This window comes from Tursiops truncatus, chromosome 15, assembly GCF_011762595.2.
Source record: "Tursiops truncatus isolate mTurTru1 chromosome 15, mTurTru1.mat.Y, whole genome shotgun sequence".
Lineage (NCBI taxonomy): Eukaryota > Metazoa > Chordata > Mammalia > Artiodactyla > Delphinidae > Tursiops > Tursiops truncatus.
The window spans coordinates 2,139,437-2,161,348 of record NC_047048.1 but is presented as its reverse complement, the minus strand read 5'-3'; the positions used below and the strand labels follow the sequence as shown (position 1 = coordinate 2,161,348).

At 46.6% G+C, this 21,912-nt stretch overlaps 2 protein-coding genes across 10 annotated transcripts in view; one reads left to right on the top strand and one right to left on the bottom strand.

Moving 5' to 3' along the window:
* Positions 1-21,912, top strand: part of CARD11 (caspase recruitment domain family member 11) — a 112,847-nt gene that overhangs the window by 6,030 nt on the left and 84,905 nt on the right. The gene's annotated exons all lie outside the window — the stretch shown is intronic.
* On the bottom strand, positions 2,244-2,848 carry LOC101321996 (large ribosomal subunit protein uL11). Its single transcript, XM_019947395.3, has one exon. It carries the CDS (start codon positions 2,758-2,760, stop codon positions 2,263-2,265), a length of 498 nt encoding a protein of 165 aa, XP_019802954.1. The 5' UTR covers positions 2,761-2,848; the 3' UTR covers positions 2,244-2,262.

Here is a 21,912-nt window from a genome sequence, read left to right as displayed (position 1 = left end):
TGCAATGAACATTTTGGTACATGACTCTTCTTGAATTATGGTTTTCTCAGGGTATATGCCCAGTAGTGGGATTGCTGGGTCATATGGTAGTTTTTAGTTTTTTAAGTTTTTTTAGTTTTTTAAGGAACGTCCATACTGTTCTCCATAGTGGCTGTACCAATTTACATTCCCACCAGCAATGCAAGAGTGTTCCCTTTTCTCCATACCCTCTCCAGCATTTATTGTTTCTAGATTTTTTGAGGATGGCCATTCTGACTGGTGTGACATGATATCTCATTGTAGTTTTGATTTGCATTTCTCTAATGATTAATGATGTTGAGCATTCTTTCATGTGTCTGTTGGCAGTCTGTATATCTTCTTTGGAGAAATGTCTATTTAGGTCTTCTGCCCATTTTTTGATTGGGTTGTTTGTTTTTTTAATATTGAGCTGCATGAGCTGCTTGTAAATTTTGGAGATTAATCCTTTGTCACTTGCTTCATTTGCAAATATTTTCTCCCATTCTGAGGGTTGTCTTTTCGTCTTGTTTATGGTTTCCTTTGCTGTGCAAAAGCTTTGCAGTTTCATTAGGTCCCATTTGTTTATTTTTGTTTTTACTTCCATTTCTCTAGGAGGTGGATCAAAAAGGATCTTGCTGTGATTTATGTCATAGAGTGTTCTGCCTATGTTTTCCTCTAAGAGTTTGATGGTGTCTGGCCTTATATTTAGGTCTTTAATCCATTTTGAGTTTATTTTTGTGTATGGTGTTAGGGAGTGTTCTCATTTCATTCTGTTACATGGAGCTGTCCAGTTTTCCCAGCACCACTTATTGAAGAGGCTGTCTTTTCTCTTGTATATTCTTGCCTCTTTTATCAAAGATAAGGTGACCATATGTGCGTGGGTTTATCTCTGGGCTTTCTATCCTGTTCCATTGACCTATATTTCTGTACCATACTGTCTTGATTACTGTAGCTTGGTAGTATAGTCTGAAGTCTTGGAGCCTGATTCCTCCAGCTCCATTTTTCTTTCTCAAGATTGCTTTGGCTATTCGGGATCTTTTGTGTTTCCATATAAATTGTGAAAGTTTTTGTTCTAGTTCTGTGAAAAATGCCATTGGTAGTTTGATAGGGGTTGCATTGAATCTGTAGATTGCTTTGGGTAGTAGAGTTATTTTCACAATGTTGATTCTTCCAATCCAAGAACATGGTATATCTCTCCATCTATTTGTATCATCTTTAATTTCTTTCACCAGTGTCTTGTAATTTTCTGCATACAGGTTTTTTGTCTCCTTAGGTAGGTTTATTCCTAGATATTTTATTCTTTTTGTTGCAATGGTAAATGGGAGTGTTTTCTTAATTTCACTTTCAGATTTTTCATCATTAGTGTATAGGAATGCAAGAGATTTCTGTGCATTAATTTTGTATCCTGCAACGTTTCCAAATTCATTGATTAGCTCTAGCAGTTTTCTGGTAGCATCTTTAGGATTCTCTATGTATAGTATCATGTCATCTGCAAACAGTGACAGCTTTACTTCTTTCCCAATTTGGATTCCTTTTTTTTCTTTTTCTTCTCTGATTGCTGTGGCTAAAACTTCCAAAACTATGTTGAATAATAGTGGTGAGAGTGGGCAACCTTGTCTTGTTCCTGATCTTAGTGGAAACGGTTTCAGTTTTTCACCATTGAGGACAATGTTGGCTGTGGGTTTGTCCCATGTGGCCTTTATTATGTTGAGGAAAGTTCCCTCTATGCCTACTTTCTGGAGGGTTTTTATCATAAATGGGTGTTGAATTTTGTTGAAAGCTTTCTCTGCATCTGTTGAGATGACCATATGGTTTTTCTCCTTCAGTTTGTCAATATGGTGTATCACTTGATTGATTTGCATATATTGAAGAATCCTTGCATTCCTGGAATAAACTCCACTTGATCATGGTGTATGATCCTTTTAATGTGCTGTTGGATTCTGTTTGCTAGTATTTTGTTGAGGATTTTTGCATCTATGTTCATCAGTGATATTGGCCTGTAGTTTTCTTTCTTTGTCATATCCTTGTCTGGTTTTGGTATCAGGGTGATGGTGGCCTCGTAGAACGAGTTTGGGAGTGTTCCTCCCTCTGCTATATTTTGTAAGAGTTTGAGAAGGATAGGTGTTAGCTCTTCTCTAAATGTTTGATAGAATTGGCCTGTAAAGCCATCTGGTCCTGGGCTTTTGTTTGTTGGAAGATTTTTTTTTTTTTTTTTTTTTTTTTTTTGCTTGTCAAATAACCCTTCATTATTTTTCTTTGCAGTTCTTAACTAGCTGGACATTCCACTGCACCACTGTTGATGTCATCTATGATGTCGTGAGGGTGGCGGCCATCAACATTGCAGCCCATAGACTGGGCGGTCCCCAGGATCTCTTTAATGGTTCCAGAGAGTTCTCTAGCTAAAGATCGATGCCGCATCTGTCGGGCAATGCTGACAATCTCATCAAAAGTGATGTTTCCACTGTGCTTAATGTTTTTCTGCTTCTTTCTGTCTCTTGGCGGTTCCTTGAGGGCTTTGATGATCAGGGCAGAGGCAGAAGGTACCACCTCAATCTGGGCCTGTCGGTTCTGAATGGTCAGTTTCACTGTAATCCTCAGACCCTTCCAATCACCAGTTGCCTTGGCGATGTCATCACCAACTTTTTTTGGAGACGGACCCAGGGGGCCGATCTTGGGGGCCAGGGCAGACGTGGCACCGACTTCCCCACCGGTGCACCTCAGGTACACGACTTTGATTTCGTTGGGGTCGAACTTAGGCGGCATGGTGGAGGCGGCTGGTGTCGGATGAACCCGGATTCGGGACGACCGAAGAGAGTTGCACCTTAGCCTCCTCCGAGCCGAAAACCGAAAGACCGGAAGATGGGGCACTTGCGCGGGTTAGTCTGTTGGAAGATTTTTAATCACAGTTTCAATTTCAGTGCTTGTGATTGGTCTGTTTATATTTTCTATTTCTTCCTGGTTCAGTCTCGGAAAGTTGTGCATTTCTAAGAATTTGTCCATTTCTTCCAGGTTGTCCGTTTTATTGGCATATAGCTGCTTGTAGTAATCGCTCATGATCCTTTGTATTTCTGCAGTGTCAGTTGTTACTTCTCCTTTTTCATTTCTAATTCTATTGATTTGAGTCTTCTCCTCTAGCATTCATTTTGTGTCCTTTTCTTTTGTTTGTTTTTTAACCCTGAGCAACTGTTATCATTCTGATTAAGAAAACAAGAAGGGAAAGCCAGGTTCAGAAGAGAACAGCAAGGGTGGTCCCCATGAACTGCTGTCCCGTTTAGTCTTAGCTGTCCTGATTCCCAACCTGCTGGGTTGCAGGAAGAGAGTTCCTCTTGCAGTGACTTCTGATTTCAGCTGTGTCCCAGTAAGAGAAATCACAGGGCCTCCGCGCTCCTGTGGAAAGGCAAAACTGATTGGTTAAAAAAAAAAAAAAAGGATTTGTTTTAAATTAAGGCATAGCACACACACACAGTATCCGTCCCAAATCTGAAGTGCACGATGGGGGAGGTTTCACACCCACCCACGTCGCCGATCATCCAGCTCGAGACACGGGTCCTTTCCGGGCCTCGAGGGGGGAGGGGTCTCATGCTCCTTCCCGGTTGCTAAGCCCCCCACCCCATTTGCCTGTCCTTGAATGTCACATAAATGGCATCACAGGGAGCGCGCTCTTGTGTCTCCAGCTCGATTCATCCATGTGTGTCGCAGTCACTGGGGTTTGTTCCTTGCCGTATAGCGTTGCACTGTGAGCGTTTACCGCAGTTTGTGTATCCCTCCTACCGCCGATGAACGTGCGCGTGTGTGCAGTTTGGGACTATTGTGAGAGCTGCTGTGAACACTCTCAGAGAAGCCTTGGTGGCGATGACCCACTTTTTTTTAATCTGAGGGCAAACAGAAACCTTGTGCCAACATTACTGGAGGTTTAGCCAATGGTTATTTCAGTGGAAGAATGCTGATACGAAGTAAAACTGCCTTTTATTGACATTACTGCTCCGTTCCCTGCCTCTGAGTAAGGATTCGGTCATTCACTGAACTTTTCTAAGAAGAAATGGCCTTTTTAAAAAGGGATTCGAGTGTAGCCGGTTCGGGGGATGTGGGGGAGTGTGCGGTTGAATAATAATGATACCTTGCACTTCTCTCCGAGTCTCCTGGCTTCAGTTCTCAGATGCTTTTCAAAATCAACTTGTGAAGCTCCGTGGCGCCTGGGGAGCTGAGGCCACAGGCATGGCCGGTTTGCGGGTGGGAGGCAGAGACGCGTGGCGATTTCCAGTTCCTTTGGGAGTTCTCCAGCCTCAAAAATCGTGTCTCCTGGACTCTTAGAGGAGGTTCTTTCACGGGGCCCTGGAGACGCAGGCGTTCTGAGTTCGGGGAGGTTTTAGGCTGTAAAGGAAAGTGGCCCTAGGAAGGAGAGGGTGGTTTCCTATAACTGCTCCGAGCAGGGGAGACCACCCGACTACAGCAGAGCAGAGAGGGCTGTCGCCAAGGAATGGGTCAATCTCCTGCCCCCTCAGTTTTGTACAGAAATTCTGTGTAATGCTGTATCTTTCTTAACTGGTTAAAACATGTGCTTTTGAAACCCAGCCATTTATGTCGGACTACCTGGGCCCAAGAGGCTCCCCTGCCCTAAACTGACGACCGTCCTTCGTCCGTCCACCCACCAGCCGCCCCCGGCCTCTCCGGGCCCCTGGCCTCCTGCTCCACCCGCCTGGTCCTGCCTCCACGCAGGCACCAGAACCACCTTGTCCATGCGGAGGTGCTTCTGTAGCGGTTGTCTCCTTCTTCTCCAGGATCATCAACTTTTTTCCTTCTCTCCAAGGATCATTCCGACCAGAGTACAAATATGCTGCAGTTCCCCCCATCTTTAAAGAAAAAGCCCAAACCTGCCTTGATTCCATATTCCCTTGTAGCTGTCACTGCCTTGCTGTGTACCCCTCTTCTGTTAGTCTGTCAGGGCTGCTGTAACAGAGTACTGCAGACCGGGGAGCGGCGGCGGGGGGGAAGGGGGGTTAAGCGATGGAAGTTTATTCTCCCAGTTCTGGAGGCTGCAAGTACGAGATCAAGGTGTGGGCAGGGCTGGTGTCCCCTGAGGCTTCTCTCCGTGGCTTGTAGGTGGCCGCCTTCTAGCTGTGTCCTCACGTGGTCAGCCCGCTGTCTGCATGCACCCCTGATGTCTCTCTGTGTGTCCAACCTCCTCTTCTTACAAGGACACCAGCCCCGCTGGATTAGGGCTCACCCTAACGGTCTCACCTTAACTCAGTCACTCCTTAAAGGCTTTGTCTCCAACTACAGGTAGTGGGGCTAGGGCTTCAGCATGTGAATTTGGGGGGATGCAACTCAGCCGTCACACCTTTACAGATGGTCTCTTTGAAAGCGTTGTCTACACTGTCCCCATTTCCTGTCCCCGCATTCTGTCCTGGACCCACTTCAGTCAGACTTCTGCCCCCCCGAGTCCCCAAGTCCAGGTCCACTCTTAGCCCTCGGGGGCATTAGCTCAGTCTATCTACCTCTCCTCCTCGGAATGTGGCGTGGGTTCCCTCTCTTGGTTTCTCCCACCTTCCCGGCCACTCCTTCCTAGTCTCTCTTTTCTGATTCTTCTGTGTCCCCTGACCTCTGAGGTCAAAGGGCCTCGGAGCCCTCTGCACTCCTTCTTGGGTGGTCTCCCTCTGCACTCCTTCTGCACTCCTCTGCACTCCTTCCTGGATGGTCTCATCTAGTCTCACAGCCTCAAAGCCGTCTCTGTACTCTTGACTCCCAAGTTTATACCTCCTGCCAGGCCTCCCCTCCTGAACTGTGCACTTCAGTAGCCAGTGGTCTTGACTGCCTAGACATGGAGTTGATCCAAAACCAAACTCCTGATTTTCCCATCCCTAAGTGCTCGCTTCCATCCTGCCAGGTGCTCAGGCTTTGAAACCTTGGGGTGGTCTGTGATTCCTCGCTTAGAAATAGGAATGTGTCCACTTGCTCAGCACAGAAAACCCAAGTGCTCTGGCTCGGTCACGAAGGATGTCACTCCCATGCCTCGTTAGTGCATCGTTCAGGGGACTTGTACCCCTAACAGATGGGGCACAGCATGACGTGCTGGAGAGAACCTGGGGAAGGCAGGGGTGAGATTCGGGTTCTGGGTCACTAACCCATTGGGCCGTCTTGGCCAAGTTCTTTCTCTGCTCTGGGCTCAGTTTCCTCGTATGTGAAGTGAGGCAGGAGCCGGGGCCGGGGATGGCAAATGGGTTTCACCTTGAGGGCCAGCTCCGCGGAAGAGAGTTCTGTGATCGATTGCCCACGTCTGCTGTGGGTGTGAAACTGACAATTGGAGCCCGGGTGCCCCCCATTAGTCACCCTTGCCCTGGCGCCTCACCACCAAGAACCCTTCAAGCTTTAAAAATCTGTGATCGCGCCCCGACCTTGAGCAAATCACTTCACTGTCCCAAGATTTTGTTTCTTCGCAAGCGAGGTGGAGATAAATCCCTGCCTTCCTACCACGCAGAATTGCTCTGAGGAGCGTGTGAGATAGTGGGTGAGAAATGCTTGGAAAATAGCAGGACGGTATATAAATGCAAGGTTTCATTGTTACTAACTGACCTCCCTGGTCATGATTTGTGTTAGTCATGCCTTCCTCTGAGCCGTCGTCTAGGGCCGGGCAAGAAGCCTTTGCTTTCGTTTTTGCCCCTGCCCCCCACCTCGGGCAAGAGAGTGCCATTTGGATTTGCTGGTGACGATGAGAAAGGGGATTAGCATGAATGTGGGGTGTGCAGGTGATCTTTCTGTGCTTGGAAGATCTCAGCATCTTTCACAGCCCCCGGGGCAGGTGAAACCAGGAAGCCTTCTCCAGAGCCTTTCAGCTACTCAGCACCATCTTACCCTCCCACCGTCACCCCGCCACCTTGTGACACTTCTGCACAACAGGTGGGGAAAAAATCTTCCCAAAGTAAATTTTTGTCTCCCTCAGGGGTTCCTCTGTATTATCCAAATGTCGGGAATTAAATTAATTCTCCGGTTGGGCAGTTGGGAGCGGTGCGTCTGCCCTGAGCGCTGCTGAGCGCAGCTCTGGCTAATTTCTGGAGCCGGCACCTGCCCTGCAGCCTGTGGGAATCCAGGGGAGATACCCAGCTAGAGCTATTTTTGTTACCTGATGAAAAAAGCATCCCTTCCCTCAATCTACAATTCTCCCCTCTTTCACCTTGAATGTTGTTAATGCCCCTCTTTTCTGCCAAAATCCCAAAGAGAGTCTGTTTGCAGCTTCCTGTGTGCATGAACTTTTCCCAGAGACCCAGGGGAGCGATCTGTCCTCACATTACTTGGCGTAAGCAAAGCTTTGGGGCATTTCTTATTGCCGGTGGTGTATTCTGAGTTGGTTTCTTTGCTCAGGCTCTTATTTATTGGCGAGTGCGTCTCGTTTCCTTCTTCCCTCCTGCAGCCTTTGTCGTGAACAGTGTTCGGCGCGGTGTGAAATGAGAAGCATTAAGAACTCTTCTAAGGCATAAAGGTTTGTTTTTCTTTTTCCTTTTTTTATCTTTAAGTGTTAGAAGAATAAAGGACTTGAGTTTCCTGTAGGACTGGAAACAGTGAATCAGATTTTTGTTTTGCTTAAAACCTGAAAATCTCAGGCAGCAGTTGAGAGTCTCTGGACAGAGCTGAGTGCTGTGTTTGGGGGTTTAGGGTGATGTCCCTTCCCCATGGGCCATTCTACGGGAGAGGCGGTGGCCACCCACGGAGACTGATTTGAGAGGGACCAGAAAGGCTACCTGAGTCACAGAGCTGCCCGAGACAGAGTGGGCACTGACACTTCCTGCCCTGCCTTTTCTGCTCCGTGAGGCGTTTCGGTGATTCAGTGCCTGGTGTTATCCACAGACTGATGGGTGCAATGAGCGTGAGCTCTCCCTCTCCCAGCAGGCGACCTTGGACAAGTCTCTGAAGTCATTGGTGAAATGGGGATAAGACAGCACCCTTTCCACAGGAAGTTAGATGAGATACCACCTCCCAAGTGCCACGAGGCAGGCAGGACATCCAGGGAGGCACGGCTGGGACAGGTGCGTGCTCGTGATACAGGATGCCCTGGAGAAAGTTCAGAAGGGCCCCTGACAAACCTGTAATCTAGCATGAGCCATTTGCTTACATCCCTTGCCTGATCCCCGTTCGTTAACATCCCTTACTACCATTATCCTTTTATTCATCCCTTAACGAGTACCCAGTACCTGCCACTCCCGGGCACTCCGCTAGGTGCCAGGGATAAAAAGATGTAAGGGCGGGGTCCTCACCCCAATAAGCCTGTACTCAGATGAGGAGATAGTCAGTTGCAAGATAAAGGAGGCAGGCATTGAAGACGGGTGTGAGAGAGAGGGGCACCCGGGTCTGCCCAGGGAGACAGAGACCCCCAGGCCCGATAGAAGCTGAAATGAGACTCGGAAAATAACGAGGCTTTTGCCAGGCAGAGACGCGGGAAGGGCCCTCTAGGTAGAGAAACCGCACGTGCCCAGCCATGGAGGTGTGGTGAGTGTCAGTGTTGTCAAAAAGACGGGAAGATGTGGGGACGGGGGAGGAGGGGCCCCCAAGAGCCCCCGGATGGCTTGCCGAGGGGGCAGGTGCTCTCCTGTGGGCGACTACCAGATACTGGCGCGACTGAGCCGTGACCGCGCGCCAGGATGGATGTGCAGGTTTGAAAGGTCACACACAGCGGTGCGGAGAACAGATGGGAGACTGGGGGCAAGAGGCACGGAGGGCCCCCTCTGATGGGACGTGGGCCAGGATGAGCTGTGTCTTTAAGTAAACTTTAAGTAACATTCATGCAGGAGGCGTGCACACATCCTACGTGTGCAGCACGACGGATTTTCGCGAAGTGAACACACGGTGTCCCCAGCACCCAGATCAGGAACCAGAATGGGACCAGCTGAAAAATAATATTTTAATGAAAAACAAGAATGGCTTTTCATAGCGTAGTAATTTTTAGTATAAGTCTGTCCCAAATACTGCACGGGACATTCACGTTCTTCAGAATGCTTGGTTATTCAAGATGCAAATCTGACCGAGCGCCCTGTATGTTATCTGATTACCCTGGATGCATCCACATTGTTGCGGGTGGCAGTAGTTCCTTCATGTTTTTATTGCCAGCGAGAATCTGTTTTATGACTGTTGCACATGTTATCGAGACTCCCGCTGATGGATAACTGAGTTGTTTCCAGTTTGAGGACATTATGAACGAGGCTGCTCTGAGCACTCTTGCACTTACCTTTTGGAGACACGGGCTTGTATTTCCACCCAAGAGTGGACCTGCTGGATCTTAGAGGATGTTTATATTCGGCTCTAATAAATACCACCAAATAGTCTTCCAAGAACGTTGTTGCAAATGACACCCCATCCGCAGTGGAAGAGCGTTCCAGTTGCTCCACAGCTTTCCTCACACGGCATTGTCTGTCTCTTCATTTAGCCATTCCAGTGGGTGTGCGGTCCAAACAAAGCACTGTGCGGTTTTAATTTGCGTTTCACTTGTGGCTGAGCCGACTGCCTTTTCATGTATTGATCGGCCATTTTGGCCGTCCTCCTCTGTGAAGTGTCTGCTAGAGTTCTGCCCACTTTTCTGTCGTCATGTCTTTTTCTTATTCAATTGGAGTAGTTCTTCATATATGAGGAGTCCTTTGTCAGATAAATGTATTGCAGATATCTTCCTTCAGTTTATAGCTTGCCCTTTTGCTCTCTTATTAGAGTCTGCTGATGAACAGAAGTTTTTAATTTTAATGTAGTCCAGCTCGTGTGGGTTTTTCCATCATGGTTCACTCTTTTTTGAGTCCTAAGAAAGATATGCCTTATTAGTTTATCCAGTTTCATTACTTTTTTTTTTTTTCTTTTCAGTACGCGGGCCTCTCACTGTTGTGGCCTCTCCCGTTGCGGAGCACAGGCTCCAGACGTGCAGGCTCAGCGGCCATGACTCACGGGCCCAGCCACTCCGCGGCATGTGGGATCTTCCCGGACCGGGGCACAAACCCATGTCCCCTGCGTCGGCAGGCGGACTCTCAACCACTGTGCCACCAGGGAAGACCCCATTACATTTTTTAATGTGGCTCCTTAAAAATTCAAATTATATGTGTGGTTCAAAAAAACAAAAAAGAAAGAAAGATATGCCTACCCCAAAGTGTGTGTTTCCTCCTAAAAGATTAATTGTTTCATCTTTCACATTTAGATCTATAATCCATCTAGAATGGATTTTTCCTTTAATAAAGGATAACGTACGTACAGTAAAACACACCCATTTTAAGTACACAGTCCAGTGAATTTTGATAAGAGTATATACACATGTAACCACAACCACAGGCAAGATGTAAACGATGTCCATCACCCCATAAAGTTGCTTTATGTCCTTCTGCTTCTCAGAGTGCAGTCCATGGACCAGCAGCATCGGCCTAACCTGAGAGCTGGTTAGAAATGCAGACTCTCGGGCCCCACCCCAGGCCGGCCGAATTAGAATCTGCATTTTAACAAAATTCCTAGGTACTTTGTATGCACTTTAAAGTTTGGAGACAATCTGAGTTCCTTTGAAGAAAGGTGACAAGAAAAAAATGCTTTTTCTATTGTTATTAATGACATCGCCTGAAGCAAGGCAAGGTAAATGATAGATTATTGAGTTTGGGGAAAAAATGAAAGAGAAGAGAAAGACAAAGTTGGAAAGAAATTTTGAAGTCATTCCAGGAGCACCCTCTATTCCCTGGACCACTTCCTCTCCTGGAGACCTGGCCCCGCTGATGTCCTGCAAAGCTGAAGGACAAGATTTGCCATTGGGGAGGCTTGGGCTCCTGGAGCAGTGCTTCCTGGTCTGTGCCCTGGACCAGCATGGAGAAAGCCATCCTAATGACCAAGTCCAGAAGGACCATAATTTTGGGTTTGTTGTTGTTTTTTTTTTACTTTTCTTTTTTTTTTAAGTTTAATTTTTATCTTCATGTAATATATGTACTGCTTTAAAATATCAAATACTTCCACATGGCTTATAATAAAAGAGAGCAGTTCTCCAGCCCACCCCTCCCCCACTCCTCTGACATTTTAATCACCTACTTTTTGGATGACCCCTTATCCCTCACACCCGGAGTCCGGTTTTCCAGTGAGTAAACATTCCTTCTGCCAGAGCTGGGGAGAGAATCTGGGGCGTTAACTGCCCCCTTTTACATATCTTCAGCCGATCCTCCTGGTGTTAATCCCACCCTGGTTGTCCACCTTCTGTGGTCCAAGGTACCTCTATTTTCTGGGCTTTTCTGGGATTCTGCACAGAGCAGATTGGCTTTTGTTCCTTCCAGCTCTTCTACCAGTAGAGAAGAGAAGGTTTTCTCCTTCTCTACTCACATTAGACATTTCTACATTATAAATTAAATTTCCTTTTTAAAAAATCAAACAAAAGAATATATACATATATTATAAAAAATACTAACAAAAAGGCTTCATATTTCAGTCTGTGGAAATTATTTTTGTGAGTGGTTTGAAATCCAGTTAAATGTGTTAATAAATTAAATTTATTTCCGTAAGGGCTATCCCAGCCCCATCCCTTCCCCTCTGACCTGCGGTGGCGAGTTCCTCATGCATTATATCCCTGGCTCTAAGTCTGAGCTCACAATTCTGTTCCTTAGATCTCTTTGTCTTTTGCCAAAAAAAAATACCAGGCTGTCTTTTTCCCCCTTTGTCTTCTGCCTTCTCAGGTTTCAAATGAGCATTTCATGTTCCCATTTTACCTCTCCCAGCATATCAATTGTACTTCTTGTTAAGTTGTTGTTAGTGGTTGCCCTGTAGTTAAGAAAATACATTTTTAACTAATCCACGTCCCCCTTGAAATGACACTGGATGGTTTCACATGTAGAGCAGGCGCCTTATAATCCAGTGTTCCCAGTTCCTCCCTCCCGACCCTCTGAGATTGTTGTCCATCATTTCACTCAGCATCCACTATCAGTTACGTGATACGTTGTTACTGTGATTACTTTAAAGAACAGTAATCTTGGGCTTCCTTGGTGGCGCAGTGGTTGAGGGTCCGCCTGCCGATGCAGTGGACACGGGTTCGTGCCCCGGTCCGGGAAGATCCCACGTGCCGCGGAGTGGCTGGGCCCGTGAGCCATGGCCGCTGAGCCTGCGCGTCCGGAGCCTGTGCTCCGCAACGGGAGAGGCCACGACAGTGAGACGCCTGCGTACCGCAGAAAAAAAAAAAAAAACAGTAATCTTGTAGATCAATTAAGAATAAGGAAATCCCTGGCAGTCCAGTGGTTAGGACTCGATGCTTTCACTGCCGTGGCCAGGGTTCCATCCCTGGTCAGGGAACTAAGAGCCCGCAAGCCAATGGGCGGGGCCAAAAAAAGAAAAGATCTTATTTGACTTTTATTTATTCCTGCGCCAGTGCCCTTCCTTTCTTTATGTTTTTTTTTTCTTTTTTTATGTTGTTTTTCTTCTGCCCGAAGATACTCTTTTAACATGTCTTGCAGGGCAAGCCTATTGGCCCTAAATTTCTTCCATTTTTGTTTATCTGAGAAAGTCTTCATTTCTCCTTCACGTTTGAGGACGATTTCGCTGGAAATTGACTTCTGAGCTGGTAGCCTTTTCTCTCTTAATACTTGCGGTATTTCACTCCACTCCCTTCTTGCTTGCGTTGTTTGTGATAAGGGGTCCACTGTGATCCTTATCCTTAACTTTTCATAGGAAAGGTGTTTTTCCCCTCTCTGGCTTCTTTCAGGATTTTCTGTTCATCTTTGCATTTCTGCAATTTGGATCTAATGTGCCCAGGTGTGTTTTTCTTGTTATTTACCCTGCTTGGTATTCTCTGAACTTCCTGCATCTGTGTGGTTTGGTTACAGATCCAGTATTCATTCAACTATTAGTAGTGTTCTTGGCCATTAGTAATTCAGCTGTTTTGCTTTCTCTCTTTTGCTTCTCCCTCTGCTCATCACATTATACTACACTTTTGACATCATCCAATAACTCTTGCTTATTCTGCCGTTTTCTTTTCATTCTGTTTTCTCTTTACATTTCAGTTTGCAAGTTGTATTGACCTATAGTCCAGCTCGCTGACTTTTTTCCTTGGCCACATCCAGTCTACCGACGAGCCTGTCAAAGACACTTTATTTCTGACACTGTGTTTTTGATTCTCCCTAAGAGCTTCCTTCTCTCTGCTTACGTTCCCCTTCTGCATGGTGTCCAGTTTTTCCATTAGCGCCCTCAACCTATTAATCATAGTTATTTTAAATTCTCTGTCTAGAGTAATTCCAGTATTTGTGTCATATCTGAGTCTGGTTCTGATCATTGCTTTGTTACTTCAACATGTACATGTATTTTTTCTTGGCTGTCACTTGAAAATGTTATTTTCTCTTGCCTTTTGGCATACCTTGTGCTTTCTTACTGAGAGACATACATGCTGTGTTGGGTAAGAGGAACTGAGGCAAAGAGGGCGTTAGGGCTTTCAGTGTGAGGGTATCTGTTAATCAGGCCAGGCTTTGGGCTCCGTTCGGTATTTTTTGCAGCTGTAGGTGTCAGAAGCTTCAGTTCCTCGAGTACCCCTGCTTGTGTCTCCCTTCTTGACCCTGGGCTTCCCTCTGTTCTCCTCCTTAAAGAGAGTCTGGTTTTTTCAGCTTTTGTGGCTGTAACCACCGTGATACTGGAGCCCCGTTGCTGTGGGGGGAGGGGAATGGTCTATAATCTACAACGAAATTTCAGTCCTTTCGTGGGCTGTGTTTCGGGGCTGAGGCGTTCACAAGGGGTTCTCCTGTGACGTAGTTTTCCCCTCTGCCCCCCACTCCGTCCCCAGGCACAGCATTCCCAGTCTGTCTCCTCGAAGCCTGGTCCTGTTGACTATGGTCTCTCCTCCCACTTTGGTGAGACAGGAAGGCTGGAAGGGTCCGGAGAATGGAGGAACTTCTTCACCTGGGTGGGATAAGGCTTCTGAATTGCATCTGGCCAAGTCCTCTCCCCTGGAGAAAAGGCCTTTGTTCTGACTAAGGCTCTGGGTCTACTTCACAGTGGTTCGTCTTCCCCTCCCTCTGCCAGAGACACCAGGGGGTCTTTCTGGGATCCTCGCCGTGAAAACCTGGAGGGGTTCCTGGGGGTAAACCCAAAAGAGTGTGGTGGCCCCCTAAGCCTATGTCCCCTCCAGCTTTTCCCTTTCACGCTGGTCCTCACTCAGCCTCCAGCAATTCATCAAAATCACCATTTAAGTGTTCCTTCCTGTTTATGGCTCCAGCAAATTCTTCTCCCTATAGGTAGATCTCATTTGCTGTATCCCTCTGGATGGCCCCATCTCTCGGGCTTTCAGGGTGCCATTTGTCCTGTGACCTTTGTTCTCTGATGGGTCCAAGAAAATTGTTGGTTTTCAGTTTGTCCAGCTTTTTCTTGTAAGGATGGCAATGATAGCTTTCAAGCTCTTTACATGTTGTAGCTGAAACCAGAGGTCAATACCAAGCTGTCTTCATTACTGTAAGATATTAGTTAGGGTCAGCTACACTGCGTAACAAATAGACCCCCCAAGTATCAGGGTCTTAAAGAGCAAGAGGTATATGTATATTTTCTTATGTAAAATCAGGGTGGCTTTCAGGTCAGCAGGGTAGCTCTCCTCCATGCAGTGCTTCAGGCACCCAGGCTCTTTCCATCACGTGCCCCACCATGCCTAGGCTACAGTGCTGTTTGCATCCAGGCAGCAGAAAGAATAGGGCAGAAAGGTGCACATATGAGAGGTTTAGTATGGACCTGGCCCAGAAGCAAAACACAGTACTTTTGTTCACATTGCATTGAGAAGAACTCAGTCCATGCACCCAGAAGAAAAGAGAATGGAATTTCAGGAACAGCTACCGTCCTCGCCACTTACTGCTTTACATTAGCTCTACCAGTCTACTGACCATGTTCTTTGTCAGATGTGTCTCGACTCTTTTGGTCCTTTGCTTCTCCTTATGTACTTGAGATCCAGCTTCTCGTGTTCTATTAAACACTCTGTTGGGATTTCAATTGCATTAAATTTGTAGATCAATCTAGGGGGGACTGGCATCTTTATGATAATGAGTTTTTTCATCTGCAGACTTGGTTTGTCTTCCCATTTTTAAAGATCCTCTATAATGTCTTCCAGTAAAGCTTTAAAATTTTCTCTATAAAGGTCTTGCTTAGTTTTTGTTCAACTTATTCCTAATATCTTTTGGTTTTTACTGCTATTATAAAGAATGTGAAACTTTAAAACTTTTAAAACTTTAAAACTTTGCATTTCTGTTGTTACTAATGTAGAGAAACACAGTTGATCCTTTTTATATTTAACCTTGGATTCATAACTATACTAAACTCTTTAACATTCTGATAACTAATCACTAGACTTTTTTTCATTTTTCTATGTAGATAATATCATTTGTGAATTACGCCAGTTTTTTCTTTTTTACCGTTTCTTAGATCCTTTGTTTCTTTTTCTTTTCTTCGTTTCTTTTTTTTACTGTGCTGGTTGGCATCCCCAGTAAAGCATCGAATAATAGTGGTAATTGTGAGCCTCTATGCTCTGGCCTCAATCTTGAAGGAAAAGCTCTCAAAGCTTCACCTTTGACTATTGTGTTTGCTAGAGGATTTCTGTGGATATATTTAATTAGGTAATAACGTTTATTTCCTTTCCATTCGTAGTTCACCAATATGTTTTATCAGGAATGCATGTCAAATTTTATCAAGTGCTTTTTCTACACTTTTGTGTTTTTTTTTTTTTACTGAAACAACTGCACAGGCACACCTTGGAGATACTGCAGGTTCGCTTCCGGACCACCTCAGTAAAGCAAGTCATATGAGGTTTTTCGTTTCCCAGTGCATATAAAAGTAAATCCTTGTTGCTTATCTCTTTTTGGACAGTAGTTCGTATCTGTTAATGCCGTACTCCTAACTTGTCCCTGCCCTCCTTCCTCTCCCCTTTGGTAACTGTACGTTTGTTTTCTATGTCTGTGAGTTTGTTTCTGTTCTGTGTATAGATTCATTTGTGTTATGTTTTAGATTTCACGTATAAGTGATATCATATAGTATTTGTCTTCCTCTGTCTGACTTACTTCACGAAGTGTAATATTCTCTATGTTCATCCATGTTGCTGCAAATGGCAATATTTCATTTTTTTAGTGGCCGAGTAATATTTCCATATCTGTTTTTCTGTTGACTAATTCTCACCTCAGGTGTATCTATTCTACTGTTTAACCATCCTTTGAGGGCTTTAAAAACCACATGACTAAGGACAATTTCAAACATACAAAATAGAGAGATTCAAATAAGGAACCCCCTCCTTTTTCCCATTGTCCAAGTTTAGTAATTATCCACACATGGCCCTTCTTCCTGTATATCTTTTTTTTTTAATATTTATTTATTTATTTGGTCACACCAAGTCTTAGTTGTGGCAGGCAGGCTCCTTAGTTGCAGCTCCAGGGCTCCTTGGTTGTGGCATGTGAACTCTGGCAGCATGCCTGAGGGATCTAGTTCCCCAGCCAGGGACCGAACCCAGGCCTGCTACATTGGGAGCACGGAGTCTTATGCACTGCGCCACCAGGGAAGTCCCTTCCTGTATATCTTTACACCCCACCACTTCTCCCCTCGCAGGATTGCTTTAAAATTCCACATCATTTCATCTCTAACCATTTTAGGCATAAAGTTTTTAATTTCAATGGTTATAGTTTTTCATTTCTAATTCTGTTTGGTTCTTTTAGAGGTCTGCCTGTTTATTTTGAGTGGTTATTTACTTTTTATATTTTGGTTCTTTTTTTATTTATTTAAACATACTAAATATCATAATTCTGTATTTGATCAGCTTCTAATATCTGAACTCCTTGTGTATCTGATGCTGCATTTGCTGTCCTGCTAACTACTGGTTATTGGGCTTTGTTTCATTTTATGATTTCTTTAAAATTGTGAGCTCATGTTCTTTGAAAATTTATCTCCAGGAAAATTTTGAAGTCCGATTGAGGGTTTGCTCCACCCAAAGGTGGCGTGGGTTTGTTCTGCTGATGACTGGGTGTAGTATGAAGGGATCACTGTTTGTTTAATGGGACCACTTTATTGAACTATAACATACATACCAAAAAATACAAATCATTAGCGAACAGCTTTTGTGACCAAGAAACAGAAAATGATCAGAACTACAGAATTCCCTCCTACCCTTTCCAGTTACTTCTTCCCCTCCAAGGTCACCGCTGTCCTGAGCATAGTTTTGCCAGTTTTCGTGTAAGTAGAATCATCCCGTCTGTGCTCTTTTTTCGTACCTGGCCTCTTTCACTTAGCGTGTGTCTGTGAGGTTCATCCAGGGTGATGCGCGAGCGGCAGGGTTCATTTTGCTCTGTTGTATCGTCTTCCATTTTGGTGATCTCTTCTATGGCTGGTGAGCACGTGAGGGGTTCCCACGTGTGGGATGATGACGGTGCTTCTGCAGACTTCTTGTGCACGTGTTGTGGGAACATACCGTGACTTCCTTTCAGATTCATAGTAGGAATGGAACTAAGGGTGGTGGGCATACTTCTGCTTTAATACTCACAGTTATCCAAAATGGTCACACTAACTTATATTTCCTCCAGCAGCACAAGAGTATGGGGTGATTTAGTTTTTTGGTTTCTTTTGGTTTTTTTTTGCGGTACGCAGGCCTCTCACTGTTGTGGCCTCTCCCGTTGCGGAGCACAGGCTCTGGACGCGCAGGCTCAGTGGCCATGGCTCACGGGCCCAGCCGCTCCGCGGCATGTGGGATCTTCCCGGACCGGGGCACGAACCCGCGTCCCCTGCATCGGCAGGCGGACTCTCAACCACTGCACCACCAGGGAAGCCCAGGGTGATTTAAATTAAATCCTCAGCTTGGTGCTTTTTGGCCCATGAAGTCGAGTGAACTAAGGTCCTCAAGCCACATGAAAGCTGTGGAGAGGAGACGTTCCCCTCCACTCAGCTAAGGCTGAGGCAGATGGGTTTCCTCGCTGTCTCCCTGTCTGTGGGTTGTGTAACTCATTGCTTCTCTAGGAATGCAGCCCTTGAGGGGCCCCGTGCTGTAGGCCAGCGTCTCTGGTCTGACTCCCCATTGCAGTCTGGCCCCGACTGGTTCACCTAGGCTTGGGAGAGGCCTTCGGGGCAGCCTGAGCACCTGTTCCCTCCCTAACTTCTCTGGACTTCTGCAGCCGACTCACTTGCGGCCCCTGAGGACTTCTCTTAGTGTCTTTCCAGGTCAGTTATGCACTTTAATAGATATTTTAAAGTATTTTATCTGGCATTTTAGATATATTATGGTGGAAGTGCTTTTAGACCACATAATTTTCCCCAAAATAGTGGTCCCTTTCTGCTTTCCATTTTCCAAAATTTTGCTGACATCTCTCATCTGCTGCGGTCTTCTCCATTCTCTATGACCATGTGAACATACACACCCACACCCACACACACCTTCCTTTACTGTTGAACTGGTGCATTTTCAGGAGAGAGCAGAGAGGAATGTGTATGCATTTAACTGGAAATTCAGCTAAAAGCATTTTTCTTTTTTTTTGGCCGTGCCGTGTAACATGCAAGACCTTAGTTCCCCAGCCAGGGATGGAACCCGCTCCCCCTGCAGTGGAAGCGTGGAGTCTTACCCGCTGGACACCAGGGAAGTCCTAAAAGCATTTTAAGTAATGTTTTTCTCTGTATTTACGGATAACTCTTCTCTGATTCTCCTTTCTCTTCTCAAAAGTGTGGTCATTAGACCAGCAGCTCTGATGTCTCTTGGATTCTCGTTAGAAATCCAGGCTCCTAGACCCCACCCCAGACTTTCTGAATCATTTCAAGAGCCCCAGGTGAGGGACTTCTCTGGCGGTCCAGTGGTTAAGACCCCGTGCTTCCAGTGCAGGGGGCGCATGTTCCATCCCTGGTCGGGGAACTAAGGTCCTGCATGCTGCGTGGCACGGTCAAATAGAAAAAAATGAAAGAAAGAAAACAATAACTGGGAAGGCAAATTAAAAAGAAACTATTATATATAGAATGGATAAACAACAAGGTCCTACTGTATAGTAGAGGGAACTATATTCAATTTCCTGGGATAAACCATAATGGAAAAGAATATGAAAAAGAATGTATATATGTATAACTGAAGCACTTTGCTGTACGGTAGAAATTAACACAACATTGCACGTCAACTATACGTCAATAAAATAAATTTTTAAAAAAAGAGCCCCAGGTGATTCCTCCGTGCAGTGAACTTTGAGAGGCACTTGTTGGCGCCGAGGGTCTCACTGGGCCCCTCCCCCTTCCTGCACCTCCTCCCATCCTGGCTCCCTGCCCCTCTCCACCTTGGGTCCCTGAGAAAGCCGGGAGCTTAGGTGCAGACGTTCTCCACCTGGAAGTTAGGAGCAGCTTCCCGAGCTGACCCCGCCTGGGCAACACCAGGGCTGATCACATCCTTATTTGGGGCTGGCTCTGAACTCAGTACTGTAACACCTTCACAGCAGATACCAAGGCATACCCAGGAGAGGCAGAGATGGTGAGAAACAGCCCTTGACCTTAAGACATTCTCAGCCTGGATCTGGGAGAACATTCTGGAGAATGAGAAACAGCCCCGGAGGGCAAGAGTAGCTTCCTGCGCATTTAACGTAAATTACACGTTGTTACACTAGCCCTTTATTGTTTTGGAGTCAGACGCCTGGACTTGTCCTAAAAGCCCCAGAACTGTGTTTTCCTGGGATCTGGGATTCAGTTGAAGCTCCCAGTGTTTTGCTGGCCAAACTCAGGCCTCAGGTGATAATGTCACCCCACTGGACTCCATCCCTTGATCCAGGAGCCGCAGGGGGACCCAGGACGGCTGGGAAGAAACACGAGACAAGGTGCCGTCGAACTCCATTCGCTCATGATCTTTCTCCCCAGACGCTCTGGCCTTGCCCTCGGTGGCCTTGTTTGATCTCAAAGGCGGAGGGGCCCACCTTTCCAGAGGTCTCAGGTGATGTGAGTTGGGTCACCCCGGCCCCTCAGGTAAAACAAGACTCTGGCCGCCTGACATTCCATATCCTTCTAACACCATCCTGGTTTTACCTGTTTCTAAGAACCAGGCCTTAACGTGCCCTAACGTTACTAAGCGGAAGACGGGCGCTCTCAGAGTTCCGTTCTCCAGGACCATTGCTTTCTCATCTGCCAGGTGGATGAGTCACCTCAGGTTCCACCGAGATTCTGTGAGTTTTGACTAATGGTGCTGTGAGAGTGGTTTGAGATTCCTGGATGCAGCCGGCCGGTGAGTCAGTGCCTAATGTTGGTATTTTAAGTAAGAGAGTCTCGATGCCCTTAATTACTTCCCTGGGCGGGCTCTAGAATCAGAGTGTGGAACCTGCTGCCCACGCAGAGTCACCTGACTCAGCCAGGTGAGGAGGGAGCTGGCCTGGGAGCCACTCCATGCCGAAGGCCCCTGAGCGGGGGGAGTGCTGTGGGCTGAATTGTGTCCCCTCCCCAGGTTCATGTTAAAGTTCTGACGGTGAGCACCTCTGACTGTAGGTGGAGATGGCTCTTTACAGAGGTGATTAATGTAAAATGAGGTCACTAGGGTGGGTCCTAATCCAATAGGACTGGTGTCCTTATAAAAAGAGGAGGTCAGGACACAGACACCCTCCCTGGGCGCCAGAAATCATGGTGCAACGTTAAGTACCGCAGCTGGCCGCAGTGCAGCTCCTGGGCTCAGCGGAGACCTTTCTCACCTATCTACAGCCCTCGGGTCCCCAGAGCAGAGCAGGAGGGTTGGCTGCAGGAGAAGCATTTAAGGTTCATGCCATCCCCTCATCCCCGGTATTATGGAGCGCCTCGATGGGCATCGTGCTGAGCTAATTTGTTTCAAATTGGCTCGCCCGACCCTCCGTGGGAGCTTCTGGGAGTTCATTTTAAAGTCAGAGAGAGAAGAAGCGGGAGCTGCCTAATTCCCTGGTTCAGTCGCACGCGACATCTAGTTTGGTATCGTCCCCGAGTGACACGGCTCTTTCATGACACTTGGAAGCAGATGACAGCTCTGGGTGCCCTGCCTCTCTGCACGGAGGGGTCAGGACAAAAGAGTGACCTCGTTACGAGGCCCACCGCCCTCGCTCCAGGCCTGTCTGCCTCTTATTGCAGACTTCCCATTATCCACTCAGAGGCAAAGGGGCACTGGTGACACATGCCCGAGGCCACCCCTGCTAGAGGGCCCTCAAACCACCAGTCAGGTCAGCTTTCTAGACTCAGTGGATGCACTCAGCCCAGCTAGTCACCCAGACGCAGGCCCCACCTGCTCCCACCTGCAGCTGCACCCCAGGGTGCTCCCTGCCCGTACCACCCACTCTGCCATCAGCCGGTGCAGAGCCCACCTGCCGTGTGTCTCACTTAAGCCCCGTGAAACCTGTTCTGGCCCTTCCTCAGCACTGCTGCCTACCTCCTCTGAATTTCCATTGCATTTTGTGATTCGAAAAGAAAGCACGGTGGGAACGTAAAATGGTGCAGGCGCTGTGAAAAAGTCCGGCAGTTGGTTAAACACAGAATTACGATGTGACCCAGCAATTCCACTCCTAGGTAGGTACCCAGAAGAAACAAAAACAGGTTTTCAAACAAATCCTGCACACGGATGTTCATAGCAACACTGTTCACAAAATAGTGGAGAAGCCAAAAGGTGGAAATAACCTAAATACACGTTAGCAGATCAATGGATAAGCGAAGTGTGGTAAAGCTGTTATTCAACCATAAAAAGGGATGTTGCAGTGACACCAGCTACAATGAGGAGAAACGGTTACACTCAGTGAAAGAAGCCAGACACAAAAGGCCCCTTCCTGTAGGATCCCACTTCATGAAATGTCTGGAATTGACAACTCCAAAGAGACAGAAAGCAGATTAGAGGCTGGCAAGGGCTGGGGGGAGGACCTGGCTGCCGCGTGGGCTTGGGGTCTCCTTTAGGGGTGATGAAATGTTTGGAATTAGGTAAAGATAATGGTTGCACAGCATTGTGAATTTATGAAATGCCACTAAATTGTACCC

Excerpts from the sequence above, each read along its gene's own strand:
- LOC101321996 (XM_019947395.3), bottom strand. The coding sequence starts at position 2,760 with ATGCCGCCTAAGTTCGACCCCAACGAAATCAAAGTCGTGTACCTGAGG.